General features: G+C 43.2%; 1 protein-coding gene across 1 annotated transcript; it reads left to right on the forward strand.

Annotated features, from left to right (window-relative positions):
• Positions 1 to 10,085: 10,085 nt before the first annotated feature.
• On the forward strand, positions 10,086 to 14,891 carry LOC129409477 (acyl-coenzyme A thioesterase 2, mitochondrial-like). The gene is made up of 9 exons (XM_055155726.1): positions 10,086 to 10,216; positions 11,311 to 11,521; positions 11,866 to 11,965; positions 12,101 to 12,291; positions 12,359 to 12,528; positions 13,582 to 13,701; positions 13,834 to 13,916; positions 14,484 to 14,577; positions 14,762 to 14,891. Exons 2-9 carry the CDS (start codon positions 11,326 to 11,328, stop codon positions 14,870 to 14,872), a joined length of 1,065 nt encoding a protein of 354 aa, XP_055011701.1. The 5' UTR covers positions 10,086 to 10,216; positions 11,311 to 11,325; the 3' UTR covers positions 14,873 to 14,891.
• The last annotated feature ends 4,066 nt before the right edge of the window (positions 14,892 to 18,957 follow it).

Below are 18,957 nucleotides of genomic sequence, written 5' to 3' on the forward strand. Positions count from 1 at the left end.
TATAAACAAAAAGAAACTTGAGATTGTATCCTTATAACAATGGAACAGTGCCCCAGGTTTTTGTTTTTTGTTTTTGTATTTGTTTGTTTCTTAAAACTTGAAAAACTGAATAAATAAAGAGTTTAAAAAAAAACAAAAACTCGCAGCTGGGAGGAGTTCAGGAAGGCCACGAAGGAGGACGATCGGACGGCCTCAAAGAAATTCTGGCAAACCGTCCGGTGCTTCAGAAGGGGGAGGCAGTCCTTCACCAACACTGTTTACAGTGCAAGAGGAGAGCTGCTGACCTCGACGTTGTCCGGCAGTGGAAGGAATACTTTGAGGATCTCCTCAATCCCAAGGTCACGTCTTCTGAGGAGGAAGCCGAGGCTGGGGACTCAGAGGCGGACTCGTCCATCACCCTGGCTGAAGTTACTGATGTGGTTGGCAAGCTCCTTCGTGGAAAGGCTCCAGGAGTGGATGAGATTCATCCTGAGTATCTTAAGTCTCTGGATGCTGTGGGGCTGTCTTGGCTGACACGCCTCTTCAACATCACGTGGCGGTCGGGGACAGTGCCTCTAGACTGGCAAACCGGGGTGGTGGTCCCTCTGTATAAGAAGCAGGACCGGAGGGTGTGTTCCAACTACAGGGGAATCACACTCCTCAGCCTCCCCGGTAAGGTCTATGCCAGGCTACTGGAGAGGAGAATTTAGTCGATAGTTGAATTTCAGATCCAGGAGGAGCAGTGTGGTTTTCATCCTGGTCGTGGAACACTGGACCAGCTCTACACTCTCCATCAGGTGCTCGAGGGTTCATGGGAGTTTGCCCAACCAGTCCACATGTGCTTTGTAGATCTGGAGCAGGCATTCGACTGTGTCCCTGATGGTGTCCTGTGGGGGGTACTCTGGGAGTATGGAGTCCGGGGCCCTTTGCAAAGGCTGGTCCCTATATGACCGGAGCAGGAGCTGTGTTCGCATTGCCGGCAGTAAGTCAGACCTGTTGCTGGTGCATGTTGGACTCCACCAGGGCTGCCCTTTGTCACTGGTTCTCTTCATTGTGTTTATGGACAGAATTTCTAGGCGCAGTCAGGGGCTGGAGCGGGTCCGGTATGGGGACCACGGGATCTCATCTCTGCTGTTTGCAGATGATGTGTTCTTGTTGGCTCCATCGAACCAGGACCTGCAATGTGCAGTTTGCAGCCGAGTGTGAAGCGGCTGGGATGAGGATCAGCTCTTCCAAGTCCGAGGCCATGGTTCTCGACTGGAAAAAGGTGGCTTGCCCTCTACGGGTGGGTAGAGAGTCCTTGCCTCAAGTGGAGGAGTTCAAGTATCTCAGAGTCTTGTTCACGAGTGAGGGAAGGACGGGGCGTGAGATTGACAGGTGGATCGGTGCAGCGTCTGCAGTAATGCGATCGCTGTATCAGACTGTTGTGGTGAAGAGGGAGCTGAGTTGAAAGGTGAAGCTCTCAATTTACTGGTCAGTCTTCATTCCTTCTCTCACCGATGGTCATGAGCTCTGGGTAATGACCGAAAGGACAGGATCGCGGATACAAGCGCTCAAAATGAGTTTCCTTCGCAGGGTGGCTTGCCGCTCCCTTAGAGATAGGGTGAGGAGCTCAGTCACATGGGAGGTGTTCAGAGTAGAGCCGCTGCTCCTCCATGTCGAGAGGAGCCAGTTGATGTGGCTCGGGCATCTGTTCCGGATGCCTCCTGGGCGTCTTTCTCGGGAGGTGTTCGGGGCATGTTCCACCGGGAGGACGCCCCGGGGAAGACCCAGGACACACCTGGGACTAGCCTGGGACTAGCCTGGGAATGCCTCGGCCCTTAATGCATACATAACACTTTACAAATTTTCTGGCCTTGTCCACCTTCCCTGGATTTGCACCAGCCCTCCACCAGCACCTCTGAGTGAGTCCAGAGAAGATTAACGTCAAAGTAGGATTCTGCTGGTGGAGGCAGTGCAGGTTCTCCTTCATAACTGCGACGAGGTTAACTGCCTTCTTCTCTCCCAAGTCATTCCTGCCACAGTGGATGAGGAGGACATCTGGGGCTGCACTTCTTCTTTGGCACTGCCAAAAAAAGGAGATCAACCTCCTCCACTTCAGATCACCCCAGCCAAACCAGGAAATGGTGGCGTTGGTGAGGCGCGGGTTTCTCCTCATAGTCTCTGCAGCTATGTGAAACATACACTTGTATATCTGTGGTAAATTAGCCCCATACTAACCAAATGGAGAACACATGCAATTGGAGGAGATGAACATTTGGAACACAACTTGGTCAGCATTTGATACCTGGATGCGTTATCATACCCAGATCAGACAAGACAAGATGAATTACATTTAAGAAAAAACTTTGATGCACATAGGCCAGATTAGGGAAGAACAAGAAAGAACAGTATTCCTTTTTCATCCCTCTGAAACAGATGGATGAACAGATTTTCTCATAAATTGGTTGAAGTCCAGTCAACAATGAATTAATCATGATTTACATGGTGTTCATGAGACCATTATGTTTGATAGTACATGTAGCTTGTTATTGCTTTTCTAGACTGCCTATAAATTCCTGGAGCAGCATCCTCAGATTGTGGGCAGCAGGATCGCCATGTGGAGCCTGTCTTTTGGTACAGCTATGACTTTAAAAATGGCCGCTTACTCCAAGGTCATGAAGGTGACTGTGAACTTGTGCTACACAGATTTCCTTATATTTAAATAATTGTTTAACAATTACATTTATTTCACTTGTAATGTCACTGTGGTTGCTTTAGCTTAGATGTGCGGTGTGTTTCAGTGGAAGTCACGTTCAGCCAGTGAACGGCAGCATTGAAGAACTACTGAAATACTTGAGAAGGTAAGTTATGTTGCTAACAGTGTTATCATCATTTTACTTTTAGTCATTCCAGAGCTCATGGAGGAGGACAAATGCACTGTCAAATATAATTGAAGGTGGTGCGTGTAAGTAGCAGGAGTTTTTCTCAGTGTTTTTAAAACTTATCTTAATGTGATGTTTCTGGTTACTACGTTTAAAGGTGTTATGTGGAGCCGGCGGTGGTGACTGTGGCTGCTCCTAATACGCTCCAGGTAGAGGCTCTTGGTGGTGTATATTTGGGTGCTGTTTTTTTCTGCTCTCAAATTCTCGCAAAGTCTGATAACAAAGCAATGCAGTAGCACCATGCACTTTAAACATCTAATATTTCAGAGCACTTTAAGACCACACGACTAGCAGTTTACATCTAAAATACTAACTAACTAAACTAAAAAAACTACTAGAGCACCTTTTTTATATTTGCACAGCACTAGCAGTTTGGGTACTGAAAACTGCAATTCAGCTGGTTGTTTTGGTTTGATTCATCTTTGGTTGTTGCATTACAAATTTTGTTTTTTGTGTAATTTAGTTTAGTTGAATCCCATATTTAAACAGTAAAAGCACTGGAGAAATGCTGAAGTAACATTACTACCCCTTTTAATGTGGGATCTTTGTATGTTCTACTCAAGGCAATGTCACCAACAACCACATTTATATTGTTTTGTCTTGCATTATTTTACTTCAAACATTTTTTCTTCATGTGCAGATGGAACGTGTGCAGTGCCCCCTGTTGTTAGTGGTGGGTCAGGATGATCAGAACTGGTCATCTTTTATAGGTGCTATGAATGTGAGTTCATGTATTTGGGGATAACATAGCAGCTACTGCAGTTTTTCAGGTGGAAAATATTAAAACATAAATTTAGGTGTGTTAACTTCAAAACTGTATATCATTAATAGACAGTATACAGGTTATTTATGCTATGGAACATCAAGAATGTGATTTATTATGTAAATTTTAACAGTAGCTATTCTCCCTATATTCTCCTTGTGTCTCACTTAATGTCTGTATGCTGATTGCATGTTGCTTACCTTTAATTCCTCATGGTAGTTAAAGTTGTTGCGTTTTTGTGTGTCAGATAAAGGCGATGATGGAGAAGGCTGGGAACATTCACCTGCTCACTCTGCTCGTGTATCCCAATGCTGGTCACCTGATTGAGCCTCCGTACTCTCCACACACACGGACCAGCAACTTCAGATCATTTCAAACCAGAAAACTGTAAGAGAAGTTGTAAAAAGCTTTTTAAAAAAAGTAAGCTGTCAGCATACTACATACTGCACAAAGTGTAGAACTACCTCAAAATTGGCAAGGCTATCTGTCAAAATGCAAGACTTCTTCACACCAAAATAGGTCACACATTTTTTTGAGCAGTCTTGATGAGCCTGCTTTGTTCATCTGTAAAATGTCCCAGCCTTTACTTCATGATGGTTAATGTCAGCGAGTTGAACTGTACAAAAATGACAGAAGTGTTTGGCTGAGAATCTTTCCACAAAACTATCAAGTCCATGAGCCCTGAGATTGTCAGCAATTACACCCTGAACTGTACCTTTGATAAATGATCCAAGAAGGAGAAGAAACCCACCTTTCTTCTCTAGACAAACTGAATCCTGCATCAAAGGTTCAAATATTTTCTTGTAACCAAAAGATCAGATAAAGTCACTTTTACATAGCAGTGCCAAGTAGATTGAGGACAGGGCTGAACTGCAACCAGGAGGCAAGTTTCCAAAACTCCAATAAACCCATCCATCCATCCATTTTCTTCCACATATCCGGTGTTGGGTTGCAGGGGCAGCACTTCGAACAGGGCCTCCCAGACTTCCCTCTGCACACACACTTCCTCCAGCTCTTCTGGAGGAATCCCGAGGCGTTCCCAGGCAAGCTGAGAGACATAGTCCCTACAGTGTGTCCAGGGTCTTCCCCGGGGGCTCCTCCCAGTGGGACGTGCCCGGAACACCTCCTGAGGGAGGCATCCAGGAGGCATCTGGAACAGATGCCTGAGAACAGATGCCTGAGTCACATTAACTGGCTCCTCTCGATGTGGCGGAGTAGCAGCTCTACTCTGAGCTCCTCCCATGTGACTGAGCCACCTTTTTCTGGTTGAGGACCATGGCCTCAAATTTGGAAGTGCTGATCTTCATCCCAGCTGCTTCACACTCGGCTGCAAACCACCCCAGTGCACATTGCAGGTCCTGGTTCGATGAAGCCAACAGCACACCATCACCTGCAAACAGCAGAGATGAGATCCTGTGGTCCCCAAACCAGACCCCCTCTGGCCCCTGACTGCACCTAGAAATTCTGTCCATAAACACAATGAACAGAACTGGTGACAAAGGGCAGCCCTGGCGGAGTCCAACATGCACCGGGAACAGGTCTGACTTATTGCTGGCAATGCGAACACAGCTCCTGCTCCGGTCATACAGGGATCGGACAGCCCTTAGCTAACGGCCCCGGACCCCATACTCCCAGAGCACCCCCCACAGGACACCAAGAGGGACACGGTCAAATTCCTTCTCCAAATCCACAAAGCACATGTGGACTGGTTGGGCAAACTCCCATGAACCTTCGAGCACCTGATGGGGAGTGTAGAGCTGGTCCAGTGTTCCACAACCAGGACAAAAACAACACCGCTCCTCCTGGATCCAAGGTTCAACTATCGGCAGGATTCTCCTCTCCAGTAGCCTGGCATAGACCTTACCGGGGAGGCTGAGGAGGAGTAGGAACTCCTGTAGGAACACACCCTCCAGTCCCCCTTCTTATAGACAGGGACCACCACCTCAGTCTGCCAGTCCAGAGGTACTGTCCCCGACCTCCATGCAGTGTTGCAGAGACGTGTCAACCAAGACAGCCCCACAACATCCAGAGACTTAAGATACTCAGGATGGATCTCATCCACCCCCGGAGCCTTGCCACCAAGGAGCTTGCCAACCAGATCAGTGACTTCAGCCAAGGTGATGGACGAGTCCACCTCCGAGTCCCCAACCCTGCTTCCTCCTCGGAAGAAGTGACAGTGAGATTGAGGAGATCCTCAAAGTATTCCTTCCACCGTCCATCAATATCTTCAGTTGAGGTCAGCAGCTCTCCCCCTGTGTTGGTGAAGCACTGCTTCCCCCTCCTGAGGCGTCGGACAGTTTGCCAGAATTTCTTTGAGGCTAACCAATAGTCCTCGTCCGTGGCCTCCCCGAACTCCTCCCAGCTCTGAGTTTTTGTCTCAGCAACCACACGAGCTGCAGCGCGCTTGTCCCACCGGTACCTGTCAGCTGCCTCAGGAGTCCCACAAATCAACAAGGCCCGACAGGACTCCTTCTTCAGCCTGACAGCATCCCTTACTTCCGGTGCCCTTCACTGGGTTTGGGGATTGCCGCGATGACAGGCACCAGAGACCTCACGCCCACAGCTATGAGCGGCCGCATCAACAATAGAGGCTGAGAACATAGCCCATTTGGATTCCATGTCACCAGCCTCCCACGGAATATGTGAGTAGCCCTCCCAGAAGTGTGAATTGGAGCTCTATGACAGCCCTCCTCCCGATCACCCCTCTCTAGTTGTCATTGTTGCTGCCCACGTGGGCGCTGAAATCCCCCAGTAGAACAACGAAGTCCCCAGTCGGTGCACTGTCCAGTACCCCTCCCAGGGACTCCAAGAAGGCCAGGTACTCTGCACTGCTGTTCGGCCCTTAAGCCGACACCACAGTGACAGACCTGTCCCTGACCCGAAGGCGCAGGGACGTGACCCTCTCGTTTCACTGGGGTGAACTCCAACACATGGCGGCTGAGCTGTGGGTCTATAAGCAAGTCCACACCAGCTCCCTGTGGGCAACGCCAGAGAAATGGAGGGTCCAACCCCCCTCGAGGAGCTGGGTACCAGTAGAAGTGAGCCCGAATATATCTAGCCGGTACCTCTCAACCTCCCGCACAAGCTCAGGCTCCTTCCCCCGCAGTGAGGTGATGTTCCACATCGCCACAGTCAGATGCTGTGTGTGTGGACCAGGCCATTGAGACACCTGTCCCAGACCGCCACCGAGTCCTCTATGCACCCGATCCCTATGAACCCCTTTGTGAGTGGTGAGCCCACAGGAGGGTGGACCCACGTCATCCTTTCGGGCTGAGCTCGGCCGGGCCCCGCCAATAAACCCCATAATGTGTTTTAATCGTTAATATAAAGACATTTTTAGATGTCCAATTAAAAAAAAAAAAAAAAAAAAAAAAAAAAAAAAGATTGTTTTTGTGATGTTCATGTAAATGAACATGTAATGCATGTAATTGTGAATTTGGCTTTTTATGGTTATCCACAAGTTTACTATGTCTTTTCATGCAAGTAGTTGCTGGAGAGTTAAGAAGTGGAATGTACTGAAATGTTTTATTGTTTTTTAAGTCTAAAATGTCCTGAAATCCTCCGGTTTCACAACATTGAAATGATCTATATAGGGGCAAGTGCCCCTTCTTTTCCAATAGATTTAACTAGAGGATTTTCAGAGTATAAAGCTAAACATAACATTGAAAAGGGATACATTTGTCTGAATGCCATGTTTGTTCAAAACATCCAAAATTCAACTATGCTCCCTCTTCCCTTCTCTCCTCACCTTATTTGGCATTTCCTGAGCGGGTCTCCAGTTACACACCTGCTGAGCTCCACTCCTGGGGCCTCATTTATAAAAACTGCGCAGGAGTTGTCGTAAGTTAGTGCGTACGCCTAGTAGCTACGACAAGGCGTGCGCCACGCAAACTCCATATTTAGAAAACCCACCGCACGCACCAAACCACGCAATCTTTGCTTTATAAATCCCACCTGCAACTAGAATTTGCGCACGTAAACCTACGTCACGTCACGCCCTGTCCACACCTCCACCTCACCATAAAAGGAGCATGTAAAGTGACTCGTGAATGAGATTTCCCTAAACATGAGCCGATAATCAGTGGGTTTGACCGAGACACGCGGGACAGAGGGAGGAGGACGCTCCACGCAGCAGCACGTGACCTCGACAAAGACTTTATTAAAGACTTTATTAAACCTTGTTTAATAAATAAATACAAAACTAAAAGTGACAACAATGACTCATCTGTTTATTTAATCATATTTCATAATATTTAGGCAGCACATCTTTGCAGTAAAGCCCGTGTGTTTTTTCGCTGTTTCAAGAGTTTTATCGCTATATTTTTAAGTCTGTCTATGAAGTGTGTGAGGACTGGCCCTGTATTTATGCATATACACGTAGATACGTGCACGCGCTGATCTGAATGGTCAAATTATGAGCGCGTGCGAGAGACTCAGATGCCCTCCCCTGGAGAGGGAAAGGAGCGAGGAAGGGACACGAGGATACGAGGACACAGATACAGATGTTATTCTGCCAATTAAAGTCCACACGAACATCCAAACTGCTGAACCTGTGAGTGTGGGTCTGGGTCTGTGAGTGTGGGTCTGGGTCGGGACGGGCACGGGCATTATTCTGTTCTTCATACAGTCAGAGAGCAGCTCCCATGTACAAGAGTTCCCCATTACACAAAAATGTAGGGAAGATTTTGGTTGGGGTCAGGTTCGGGCAGTGGGCTTCGTTGTCCGCTGACTCGGGTCACTCTGCCGCTCGGTGCGTAAAGACTAAAGTAAAAGTGTTAAAGTTGCGTTTATTAAATCAAAGTCTGGCTCCTGCTGCGTCCAAGGGAAGAGTTTTACTCTCAGGTTGGGTCATTATTTCGTCCTCTGTGTTGGTCAGTCTGTGTTCTATAGAAGTCTATGGTCGCGGTGTGGACTGTGGGAGACTCTGCGCTACACCGAGTCCGGGAACGTGGCCGCGCTCGTGCACGAGTGTCAAATGTATAATATTGTGGAGAATAATGAGTGGAATAAACAGCCCTTCTCCGTATTTTGGCGAACCAAACACTTAAATGCGCAAATCACAAGGTAATTCATCTATATACGTGGATTTTCTGATCAAACATTTCCTCAAACTCTGTTCACTTCTGCCTCTCTCCACGAGTGTCGCTTTTTCCCCGTCTCTCCAGACTTTGCGTAGAACTTACAGGAGGTCCCGAGTTGGCGTAGAGTTAAGCAAAGAGCCACGCCTTAGGCGAGTTTTATAAATACCGCGGTTGGCGTAGGAAGCGCGCACGCACGGATTTTTGCGTAAGCAAGCTTTATAAATGAGGCCCCTGTTCCTCATCAAGCAATCATCGCCTGCCATAAAAGACCTGCTGACTTGCTCTCCAGTGCTAGATTGTTCTGTCATTCCAGTGTGTTCTTCAAGCGTTCTGAAGATTTTTTGATTCTTACCAGTTTCTTTTGTCCGATCCCCAGTTCTTCCGTTTGGAGCCAGCCTCGTCCCATTGCCACCTGTTCCGCAAGCCTCTGGTCAGTCTCCATCACCACATACCTCGCATTTGCACCCAACCTGGACCCTCCCCTGGAACCTATCCCCCTTCTGAGACTATTTTGTTAATAAATACCCTTTTGTTTCTGCATATTTGGGTCTGACCAGTAATTCCTAACAGACAGAGGTAAGGCAGTGGAAGTAAACAGGAAATGTAGGTCCCCCAGTAAACTGTCTATTGTTGATGTTACATGTGAAAAGACCTCCAACTTTAATAAGACTGAGGCAAGCTTTTTAACCACCATCTCTTCTAAACCTTCACCAACTATACCAGCTTCGCTTAAAGAACCCAAGTCACAGTTAGAAGACCCTTCATCAGCAGTTGTGTTCACTACTTCATCTTTGAAGTCTCTAAACGTGCAGTGAGAATCCTTTTTAGTGTTATGAGTGCAGAAAGTAGAGTGTATTCATTTCGAAAGAACATTTTTTGTATACACACTTTATTTTTGAAAACTCTTGATGGGTGCTAATATGAACAAAGAATTCATTACTGCTTGGTACTGCCCATTGTGGCTTTCAGTGTCTTTATGTCTTTATTTCAGTAGCTTTACAGTGTCTGATAATTTGGAAACTGGTAGATACAGTCTCTGAGCAGAGCAGAGTCTCTCCACATTCACAAGCTGAAAAGAAAAAAAGTATTAATAAAATGACAAACTAACATATCTTAGGTTAACACTCCAAATTTACATGAATAAATCACATAAAATTAGATTTTCAGTTCTAAATAAATGTAATCAATCAATTTAAAAAATGTTATGCTCTACCCAGTTAACCACTGACTGAAGAAGTGGACTCGCTTATCAAGGTAACGGCCCTTCCCACCCACACCACTGGATTAGCAGAGAGTGGGCTGTAAATCTGCATTTTCACTGTAGTATGAAGGCTGCAACATTTGAATCCTGTGATTGCATAGTCAGTGATATTTTAAGCCTTTGTTTCTCCATGAGATGATGTTGTGATACGTTATTGCCATTGTCAGACAGTGTGCCAGATCTGACAGAAGAAGACCAGAGAGAACAGGTGAGTCTGTACTAAGATGTGGTGAGGCGCTAGGGAAACAGGTTTCACATTTACTGATAAAAAAAAAAAAATCAACTTGCACATGGTAACCTAAAGATTCTATATCTACTCCAATCTGCCAAAATCCTCTGTTTAGACCTGGGCAATTAGATGCAACTTTTGTGACTTGGAAGAGAAATTTTACTGAAGCTCAAACTAATTTATATATTGATGGTCAGTCTGCCTCATTTGCCCAACTCCATGATAAATAAAATATTGCAATTTTGCTACCTTCAAATTCAGCATTTCATCAAACAGACATACAAACATGTATTTATTCAACCTTCTCACAAATGTAATGACAAACTGCAGCGCTCCCCTGATTCTAAACATCTGATCTCAATCTGAACTGTTTCACTACCTCTGTCTCATTTGTGGGAAGCATGGGTTAAAGATTTAAATTTGGATATATTAGTTGAACTATGGGAGAAAGCTTTGGTGCAAATTCATTTTTGCTCCATTAATAGTAGTTATTGGTTGTCCAGTTCAAGGTGGTACAAAACGTGGACTATTCTAAAACATTGCATAAAATGTTTCCCATGTGTGACAAATGTTCCTGTGCTGAGGGAACACTTGCTTATCTTTCTTGGTTGTGTCCACAATTAATTGCTTTTTGGTGCTATTTCTAAGTTATTCTAGAGACATTGAGCCTGATTACAGCTTGGCTCTATTTGGATGTTCTACAGACACTGCAGCTTGGGATGGTGGTGGCTAAAAAAACTATTTTGTTGACATGGAAGTCCATCACACCCCCAAATTTTGAAGATTGGCTTTGTAAAATGGGATCTGTTATTCAAACAGTGCATGTTTGATTGGACACTATGAATCTATATGGGGACCATTTCTGGCTCAATGCCATATCACCACAAATTGATAAATGGGACATATATATTGGATCTTGCCTGTTAGAAAAAAAAACCCCAAAACATTTGTGTATGATATCTTTAAATAAAAGTCAATAAATAAATACAAAATGTTTACCTTCACATCACAATAATTGTAAGATACACAGGTATATACATCCTTGTTATGAGAATAATATGTATTTTTTGCAGATCATTTTGGCATTAATGGCAAATAAACCGAGTGGTGTGCGGCTGTCCGTTCACCCATCCCGAGCTCTTGTGGATGAGAAGTTTAAAGTGCTGGTCCAAAATGCTCCTCCTGGGACTGAGCTGACGGTGCGCTCCCATCTCCTCAGTGAAGACAAACACAACTGGGAGGCGTTTGGACACTACATGTGTGACAGCACCGGGACACTCAACTGTAAGTCTCTCACTAAGTATTAATACTCCCCTGTTCACTTCAGTCTTTTCCGGTGGAGGGCCCATCACCTGCTAGTTCCAAAGGAGAATGCCTGGAATGTTCCATTAAATGTATTATATATATCATATATTTTCATGAAGACAAGTTATGCAAGCACACCATGTTAGAGGTCAAATTTGTAGAAAGGTGACTCTGCCATTAGTAACAGTATACCTGTCATTGACTAAATGCAAGACTTACCTGATATTTTAGTTCTCCAGTAAAACCAGTTACACCTCCATGGAGACAAGCAGGTGGCTGACCTCAAATCTGAAAAGTTACATAGTGCACCTTTGCATTGACAGTGTGTGAGGACCCCAGCCTGGGTGGGACATATGAAGGAGTGGAACCAATGGGATTACTGTGGAGCCTCAGACCAGTGCCAGGGAGTAAACCTGGACTCAGGTCAGACATTATAATGTGTGACTGTTCTTTCTACAGTATTTTTGTGTAGCAGCACATGTGATGTAAGAGTGGGTATGAGATGTAATGCAAAGTGTATCTAATGAGTGTGACTAATGCAATATAATAATGGCTCAGGTTGAGGAAGACCAATGTGGAGACCCCTCTGGAGGTGACAGTGTCAGTGTACCAGGGCCACCTGTCAGAGGGCTTCAAGGAGCAGAGCTGTCTGGCTGCTGTGCTGGTGGAGCGCTGGTACATGGCTCCTGGAGTCCAGAGGATACCAGTTACAGAGCACGACCTCACTGCTACACTCTTCCTCCCTCCAGGTGGGCTCTCCTTCTGCACAGTGTGTGCCAGGGGTTGACTTTGTTGCTTACAGAAGATTTTATGCAGGACCTGGCCCGTTTCCTGCTGTCCTGGACCTCTGGGGAGGAGGTGGCAATCTAGTGGAGTATAGAGCGTCTTTACTGGCGTCACATGGGTTTGCTGCTCTGGCCCTGGATTATCTGACCAATAAAGTCACAATGACAACTGGAAAAAGTATGAAGAATGACTACTTTGAGGTAATGAAGATCTTTTTTATTTTGTCTTATTTTGTCAACTTTGAAACTTGAAAGGCTGCTGTGTCATCATCACAATAGTGGATGAGCAGCTCACTCTTTTTATCTTTAGGTAATACATCACTTTGGTTTAAGATTAAAAAAGGCTGCAGTAAACTTAAGTTTCAGTGACCTTTTGTCCGCAAATAAATCACAGAACAGGTTGTTCTAAGGCACAGGTTGTTATTATGTAAGCCACATCTAATCAAAGTTTAATCAAACTTCAATAGTGTTACAGTGAGTACACACTGAAATAGTACAACATAAAACTATTGAGGGTTTGATCTTCCTGTTATCTGCAACATTTTGAGAACTTTTTACCATTCAAAACACAGACACTGTGCTCTAGTTGTTTGCCAGTGGAAAGGACACTTGTGCATATTTTACACTTTTCACCTATATTCTGTTTCTTTCACCACTACCACCTGAATGTATATGCCTTATTGTAATTATTTAAATATAACATAAGCACTGTGGGTCCATGCTCCTACTTAGAATCATAATTGTAGATGAAAGAGTAATTTAGACATGCTGGAGGGACTATGTCTCTCGGCTGGCCTGGGAACGCTTTGGGGTCCCCCCGGAGGAGCTGGAGGATGTGTCTGGGAATACCTGCTTAGACTGCTGCCCCTGCAACCCAGAGGTGGAAGAAAATGGATGGATGGAGGAATTTGGTGCATGGCAGTGAAGGATACAATCTTTTGTATCCTTGGTAAAATTAGCCAAATTTGGAACACGACTTGGGCAGCGAGTAATACCTGGATGCCTTACCATGCCCAAATTGCACAAGGCATTGAGAAGGCTTTGCATTTGAGACTGATGAGCCTGCACAGAGGTAAGATTAGGGAAGAACAGGAAAGAACAGTATTCCTTTTTCATCACTCTGAAACAGATGGATGAACAGATTTTCCCATAAGTTGGCTAAAGTCCAACCAACAATGAATTAATCATGATTTACATGGTGTTCATGAGACCATTATGTTTGATAGTACATGTAGCTTGTTATTGCTTTTCTAGACTGCCTATAAATTCCTGGAGCAACATCCTCAGATTGTGGGCAGCAGGATCGCCATGTGGGGCCTGTCTTTTGGTACAGTTATGACCTTAAAAATGGCCGCTTACTCCAAGGTCATGAAGGTAACAGTGAACTTGTGCTACATAGATTTTCCATATATTTAAATAATTTTAATTAAAAATATGTTTATTTCACTTGAAATAATGCAAAATTTTAAAACTGTAATGTCATTGTGGTTTCTTTGTGTTTCTCAGCTTAGATGTGCAGTGTGTATCAACGGAAGTCACGTTCAGCCAGTGAACGGCAGCGTTGAAGAACTATTGAACTACTTTAGTATGTAAGTTATGTTGCTGCTAACAGCTTTATCATCATTTTACTTTTAGCCATTGCTTAAGTCATTGGGATGACAAATCCACTGTCAAATCTAATTTAAGTGTAATATCATTTCCCTGACATTGTATTTTTTCATCAGCTCTTTCTGCGAGGTGTGTGATATACTTCTCTTTGTACCTAATTCTATTCACCTTATTCTGGCCCGCCCAATTTTGTCTCTAAATGCTGCTAAACTGTGCTTTCATGTGGTGGCACTTCCAGTTAAATGGGAATTTCATTCATTTCAATGGAGAATTTGGGAAACGTTTTACATCTTAATTACGACATAAAGTTAATTTGTGTATAATGTTCACTTTTCATGTGCACCAACAAGATTCTCACCGATTGTCTAGGGGCTTTAAAACAGGTTTTTAGTCGTTATTGAACTTATTTTCTGTTAAGATCGGCAGCCCCACGCAAAATAATACAACCTGAATAATAATGGCGACACATACAAACTTCTGGAATAAGGTGAATAGCACTGTGCTTGGCTAAAATGTTTCATCATGTAACAAAATCAAATTTTATTCAGAAATATCGATAAAACCCGCATCAGTGAGAAACAGGAACTAACATGGCATGACCTGCTCCTGCCAATCCCTGAAGACCCTGCATTCAAAGTAGATGTGAGTACAAGGGATTTATAGATATTTAAACAGAAAAGCACTGGAGAAATGCTGAAGTAACATTACTAACCCTTTTTATGTGGGATCTTTGTATGTTTTACTCAAGGCAATCTCACCAGCAACCACATTTATATTGTTTTGTCTTGTATTGTTTTACTACAAAAATGTTTTTCTTCATGTGCAGATGGGACGTGTGCAGTGCCCCCTGTTGTTAGTGGTGGGTCAGGATGATCAGTGTTGGTCGTCTTTTATAGGTGCTATGGATGTGAGTTCACTGTATTTGGGGATATCATAGCAGCTACTGCAGTTTGTAAGGTGGAAAATATTGAAACATAAATTTAGATGTGTTCATTTTTAAATTAATAAAAATTAAATTCATATTCAGTATATTTATCAAAATAAAGTTATCAAGCTATTCTCCCTATATTGTCCTTGTGTGTCTCACTTAATGTCTGAATGCTGGGAATTGTGAAGTCTTTACTTTAGTAGACATTTGATTGCATGTTGCTTACATTTCATTCCTATGGTAGTTAAAGTTGTTGATGTTTTGTGTTAGATAAAGGCGAATGATGGAGAAGGCTGGGAACATTCACCTGCTCACTCTGCTCGTATATCCCGACGCTGGTCATCTGATCGAGCCTCCGTACTCTCCACTCACACGGGCCAGCAACTTCAGAACACATAAAACCAAAAAACTGTGTAAGAGAAGCTGTAAAAAGTGCACAAAGTGTAGATCAGGGCTGGGGGATTAAACTCATGACGAGATATGATTTTCCTTTTCTTTTTCTTCCTGTCTTCCAGGCATGGTTGTGGGGCGGGCAGACTGTGGGCCACGCTCGAGCTCAGGAGGACTCCTGGAGGAAGGCTCTTGTATTTTTGAGAGAGCACCTTTATGACAGGACAAAAACATTCACATCACATCTTTAATATAAGTAAATACTAGGGATGCAACAATAACTAAAATATCGTGATATCGTATCATCAAAGTTCTCCCAATAATATCGTGGACCATCACAATATATCGAATCACAAGTCTCTTTGCTTAAATTAAGAGTTATGGTGCAGAAATAGGACAGAGGGAAAAAAGACAGAGGGAACTATATAGACCATGAGCCTTTGCTCCATTTCAGTGCAGACTACAAGAAGAAATAACAGTTCTAAGCACTTTTAAGTCTTAATTTTTTGGATTAAGTTTTGTCAAGGCATTTTAAGAGGAAAAAAGTAGTATATTCACAGTTTTGTTGGCTCCACAAAATATCTCAATAAATACCGTACTGTGAGATGTACAGCATGAAAATATTCTACTGAGAGATTTCGATATTGTTACATCTGTAATAATGAGCCTCCACACCATATCATGAGCTTTCCCATAATATCGCAATAAATATCGTCCCGTGAGGTTCATACTGTGATGATATCGTATCGTGAGACTTGGATATCGTTACACCCCTAATAAATATACACGTGTGATGTGATGTGTAGGTCAACTTGTAGCGCGCAGGTTTGGGCAAATCGAATAGCTCAAAGAGAAGTCCCTGTATATAGGAAGGTTTTTGAGAGAGCCTTTAAAACCCTCACGCTCCCCTCGGGGTCACACAGACCTGAAGACATTTTTTTTCCCTCCCGCTCTCTTGGGGCGGGTCAAAAAATATATTTTCTTGCTAGGCGAGAAAATTAACTTTTGGGTCTGATTGATCCACCCCAACCCTTAGGGCCTGGTTCTACTGCACATGTCAGCGTTTACGTGCGTAACCTCGTGAAACCAAAGCCGCACGTCAACGCTAAGGCAACTCCACCGGCAGCTGCAGCAGGACGTACACGCACGACACTGACTCTGTGTTTGTCAATGTGAAGCCGATCAAACTTGACTGGGCGCGTTTAGCCACTTGTATCAGGTCCACAGTGAAATTAACAAGCTGAACAGACTTGTATTTACCTTCTGCACTGGGTGAGCAGGGCAAACGCAAGGTTTTCAAAAGTAAATTTTAAAGGACATTTTAACAGTCTTTCTGGACCTCGGCTCTTTCACACGACACAGAACTGCCCAGGGAACAAGTTGTGCTGATGGTAAACACACAAATACAACCAAAGATTCATGCTCTCTGTGTATTTAGATGGGCATACGCGCCTACGCTCGTGTAGACCATCAAAAATAGGATGGACCCTATTTTCTGAAATCTCCATACGCGCGTCTAGCGCACACAGTGGAGCTGCCCTCATTCACTTTCCATGCATTCTAAAAGTTACGCATACAAACACTGCAGTTTTTATGCTTGCACAGAGCGAAATACCTGTGCAGTGGAACTAGGCCCTTAGGCTAAAGTCGCTAGCCACCATTAGCCAGTGTGTGAATCAAAATAAGAGCTGTAGGATTTCACCGAAGCCAGATGCAGTCATTTCAGCTTAATGCTTCTTTTCTTACTTGGCAGAAGGGTCCCGCTGACGAGAAGACATATTACTCCCATATTACTTTGACTTGAAGTTGAACTTGTCAGAACTCCTATAGCACACAGCTCTGTTGTCATCCATTCATTAGCCTGTAGCAGTAACATGCTGCCAGTGGAGAGTTAGGGCGGGACAGAGTGAACAGACAGCATTTATCACTTGCTTATATTTGCTATCACAGGGTATTTGCGAAGGCACTGGCCTTCGCTACAGGAAGGCAAAGGCCCTGCAGGTGTTTCTTTAGTTCAGTGCCTCCACGGGGAGTCACTCATTTACCCAGATACCATTGGAAAAAAAATTGTGAATTGGTCCGTGTCTATTCCATTATATTAACCCTTTGTTTTCCAAGAAATATTAGTCCAAGTCATAGTGATCTCGAAATTATTACTAGCTACTCCTCTTAATACCATATCTTTCAAGTTTAATGGCTAAAATCCTGTGGTGTATGGTATCAAAAGATTTTTTCAAATTATAAATATTCCAGCAGTATGATTATTATTGTCAGTAGAATTTGTTATTTCTTCAACTGTGTCAATAATTGTCAGTGATGTGGATTGACTTTTCCTAAAACCATATTGATTATCTGTTGTTATATTGTATTTTTGAATAAATGATTCCAGTCTTGCATCAAACTATTTTTCTAGAATTTTTGAGAATTGTGGTAAAAGAGTCAGATCTATAGTGTGTGTGAAGAGGGGAATGATGTTGGGGAAATTTATTTAATAAATCCATGGGATGGATATGTAAACAGCACCCCCTGCTGGCATAATGGAAAAGTTATCCAATACTGATCATATATTTTCATTATAGAATTCAATCTAATATAATAACAGATATATATTTTTTCTGTTTTTTTTTAGTTTTTTTTTTTTTTTATATTGATTTAAAAACTTGCTTTAAATCTTCCTGTCAATAAAGGCCCTGTACCTGATGTATTTGAACAAAATGAGTCTAACCCCAGTACAGATATAAGTGGCTCCTAAAGTCACTATGGATTTAGATCCACCAATTTATCATTTGTGAGAAACATGAAAAATTGTGTCATACAAAAATAGTTTTTATTGCTGTAAATACAAAACATAAATAAAAATCCGCTTTAGATTCCTGTCCTACTTCATCATGAAGAATCCAAGACATACCACTTCCATCTTTACAATCTCATTCTTGTTGTACTGTACTAATAATAGGTCATGGGTCTTCCAACAGGATAATGACCCAAAACACACAGCAAAAAGCACACAAGAATGGCTCGGAACAAAACACTGGACTGTTCTGGAGTGTTCTTCTGTGAGCCCAGATCTCAGTTCTACTGAACATCTGTGAAAGGAGCTGAAACATGCTGTCTGGAGAAGGCACCCTTCAAACCGAAGACATCTAACGCAGTTTGCTCATGAAAAATGGCTCAAAATACCTGTTGACCAGTGCAGAAGTCTCATTGACAGTTACAGATATCATTTGTTTGCAGAGTTTGCCTCAAAAGGTTGTGCAACAAAATATTTGTTGGACAATTTTCAGTAAATTTTTATATATTATTGCTTTTCTTAGTTTCAAGTAATTTCAGTGATGCTTGTTGAGTTTTCTATCATTGCTAGTCCGTGTTTTTTTATATAACACACACACACACACACACACACACACATACATATATATATATATATATATATATATATATATATATATATATACACACACACACACACATGATGAGTCATTTTAATTTAGTCTTCCATGAAAGTACATTTTTAGAAGTTCCCCTTTTCCACCTTGTTCCCCTGTCCCCTTCCTGTTGCTTTGAAAAAAAAAAATGACAGTATTAGTATCTGATAATCATTCTAAAGTATTGTTTTATTTGTGAACATGTGATAGTTTTTATAAATTACTAATAATATAAATTAAATACATAATATTACTTATAACTATTTGTATTTAATTTAA

Source organism: Boleophthalmus pectinirostris, unplaced genomic scaffold, assembly GCF_026225935.1.
Source record: "Boleophthalmus pectinirostris isolate CB_2022bp ecotype Guang Dong unplaced genomic scaffold, ASM2622593v1 HiC_scaffold_2, whole genome shotgun sequence".
Lineage (NCBI taxonomy): Eukaryota > Metazoa > Chordata > Actinopteri > Gobiiformes > Gobiidae > Boleophthalmus > Boleophthalmus pectinirostris.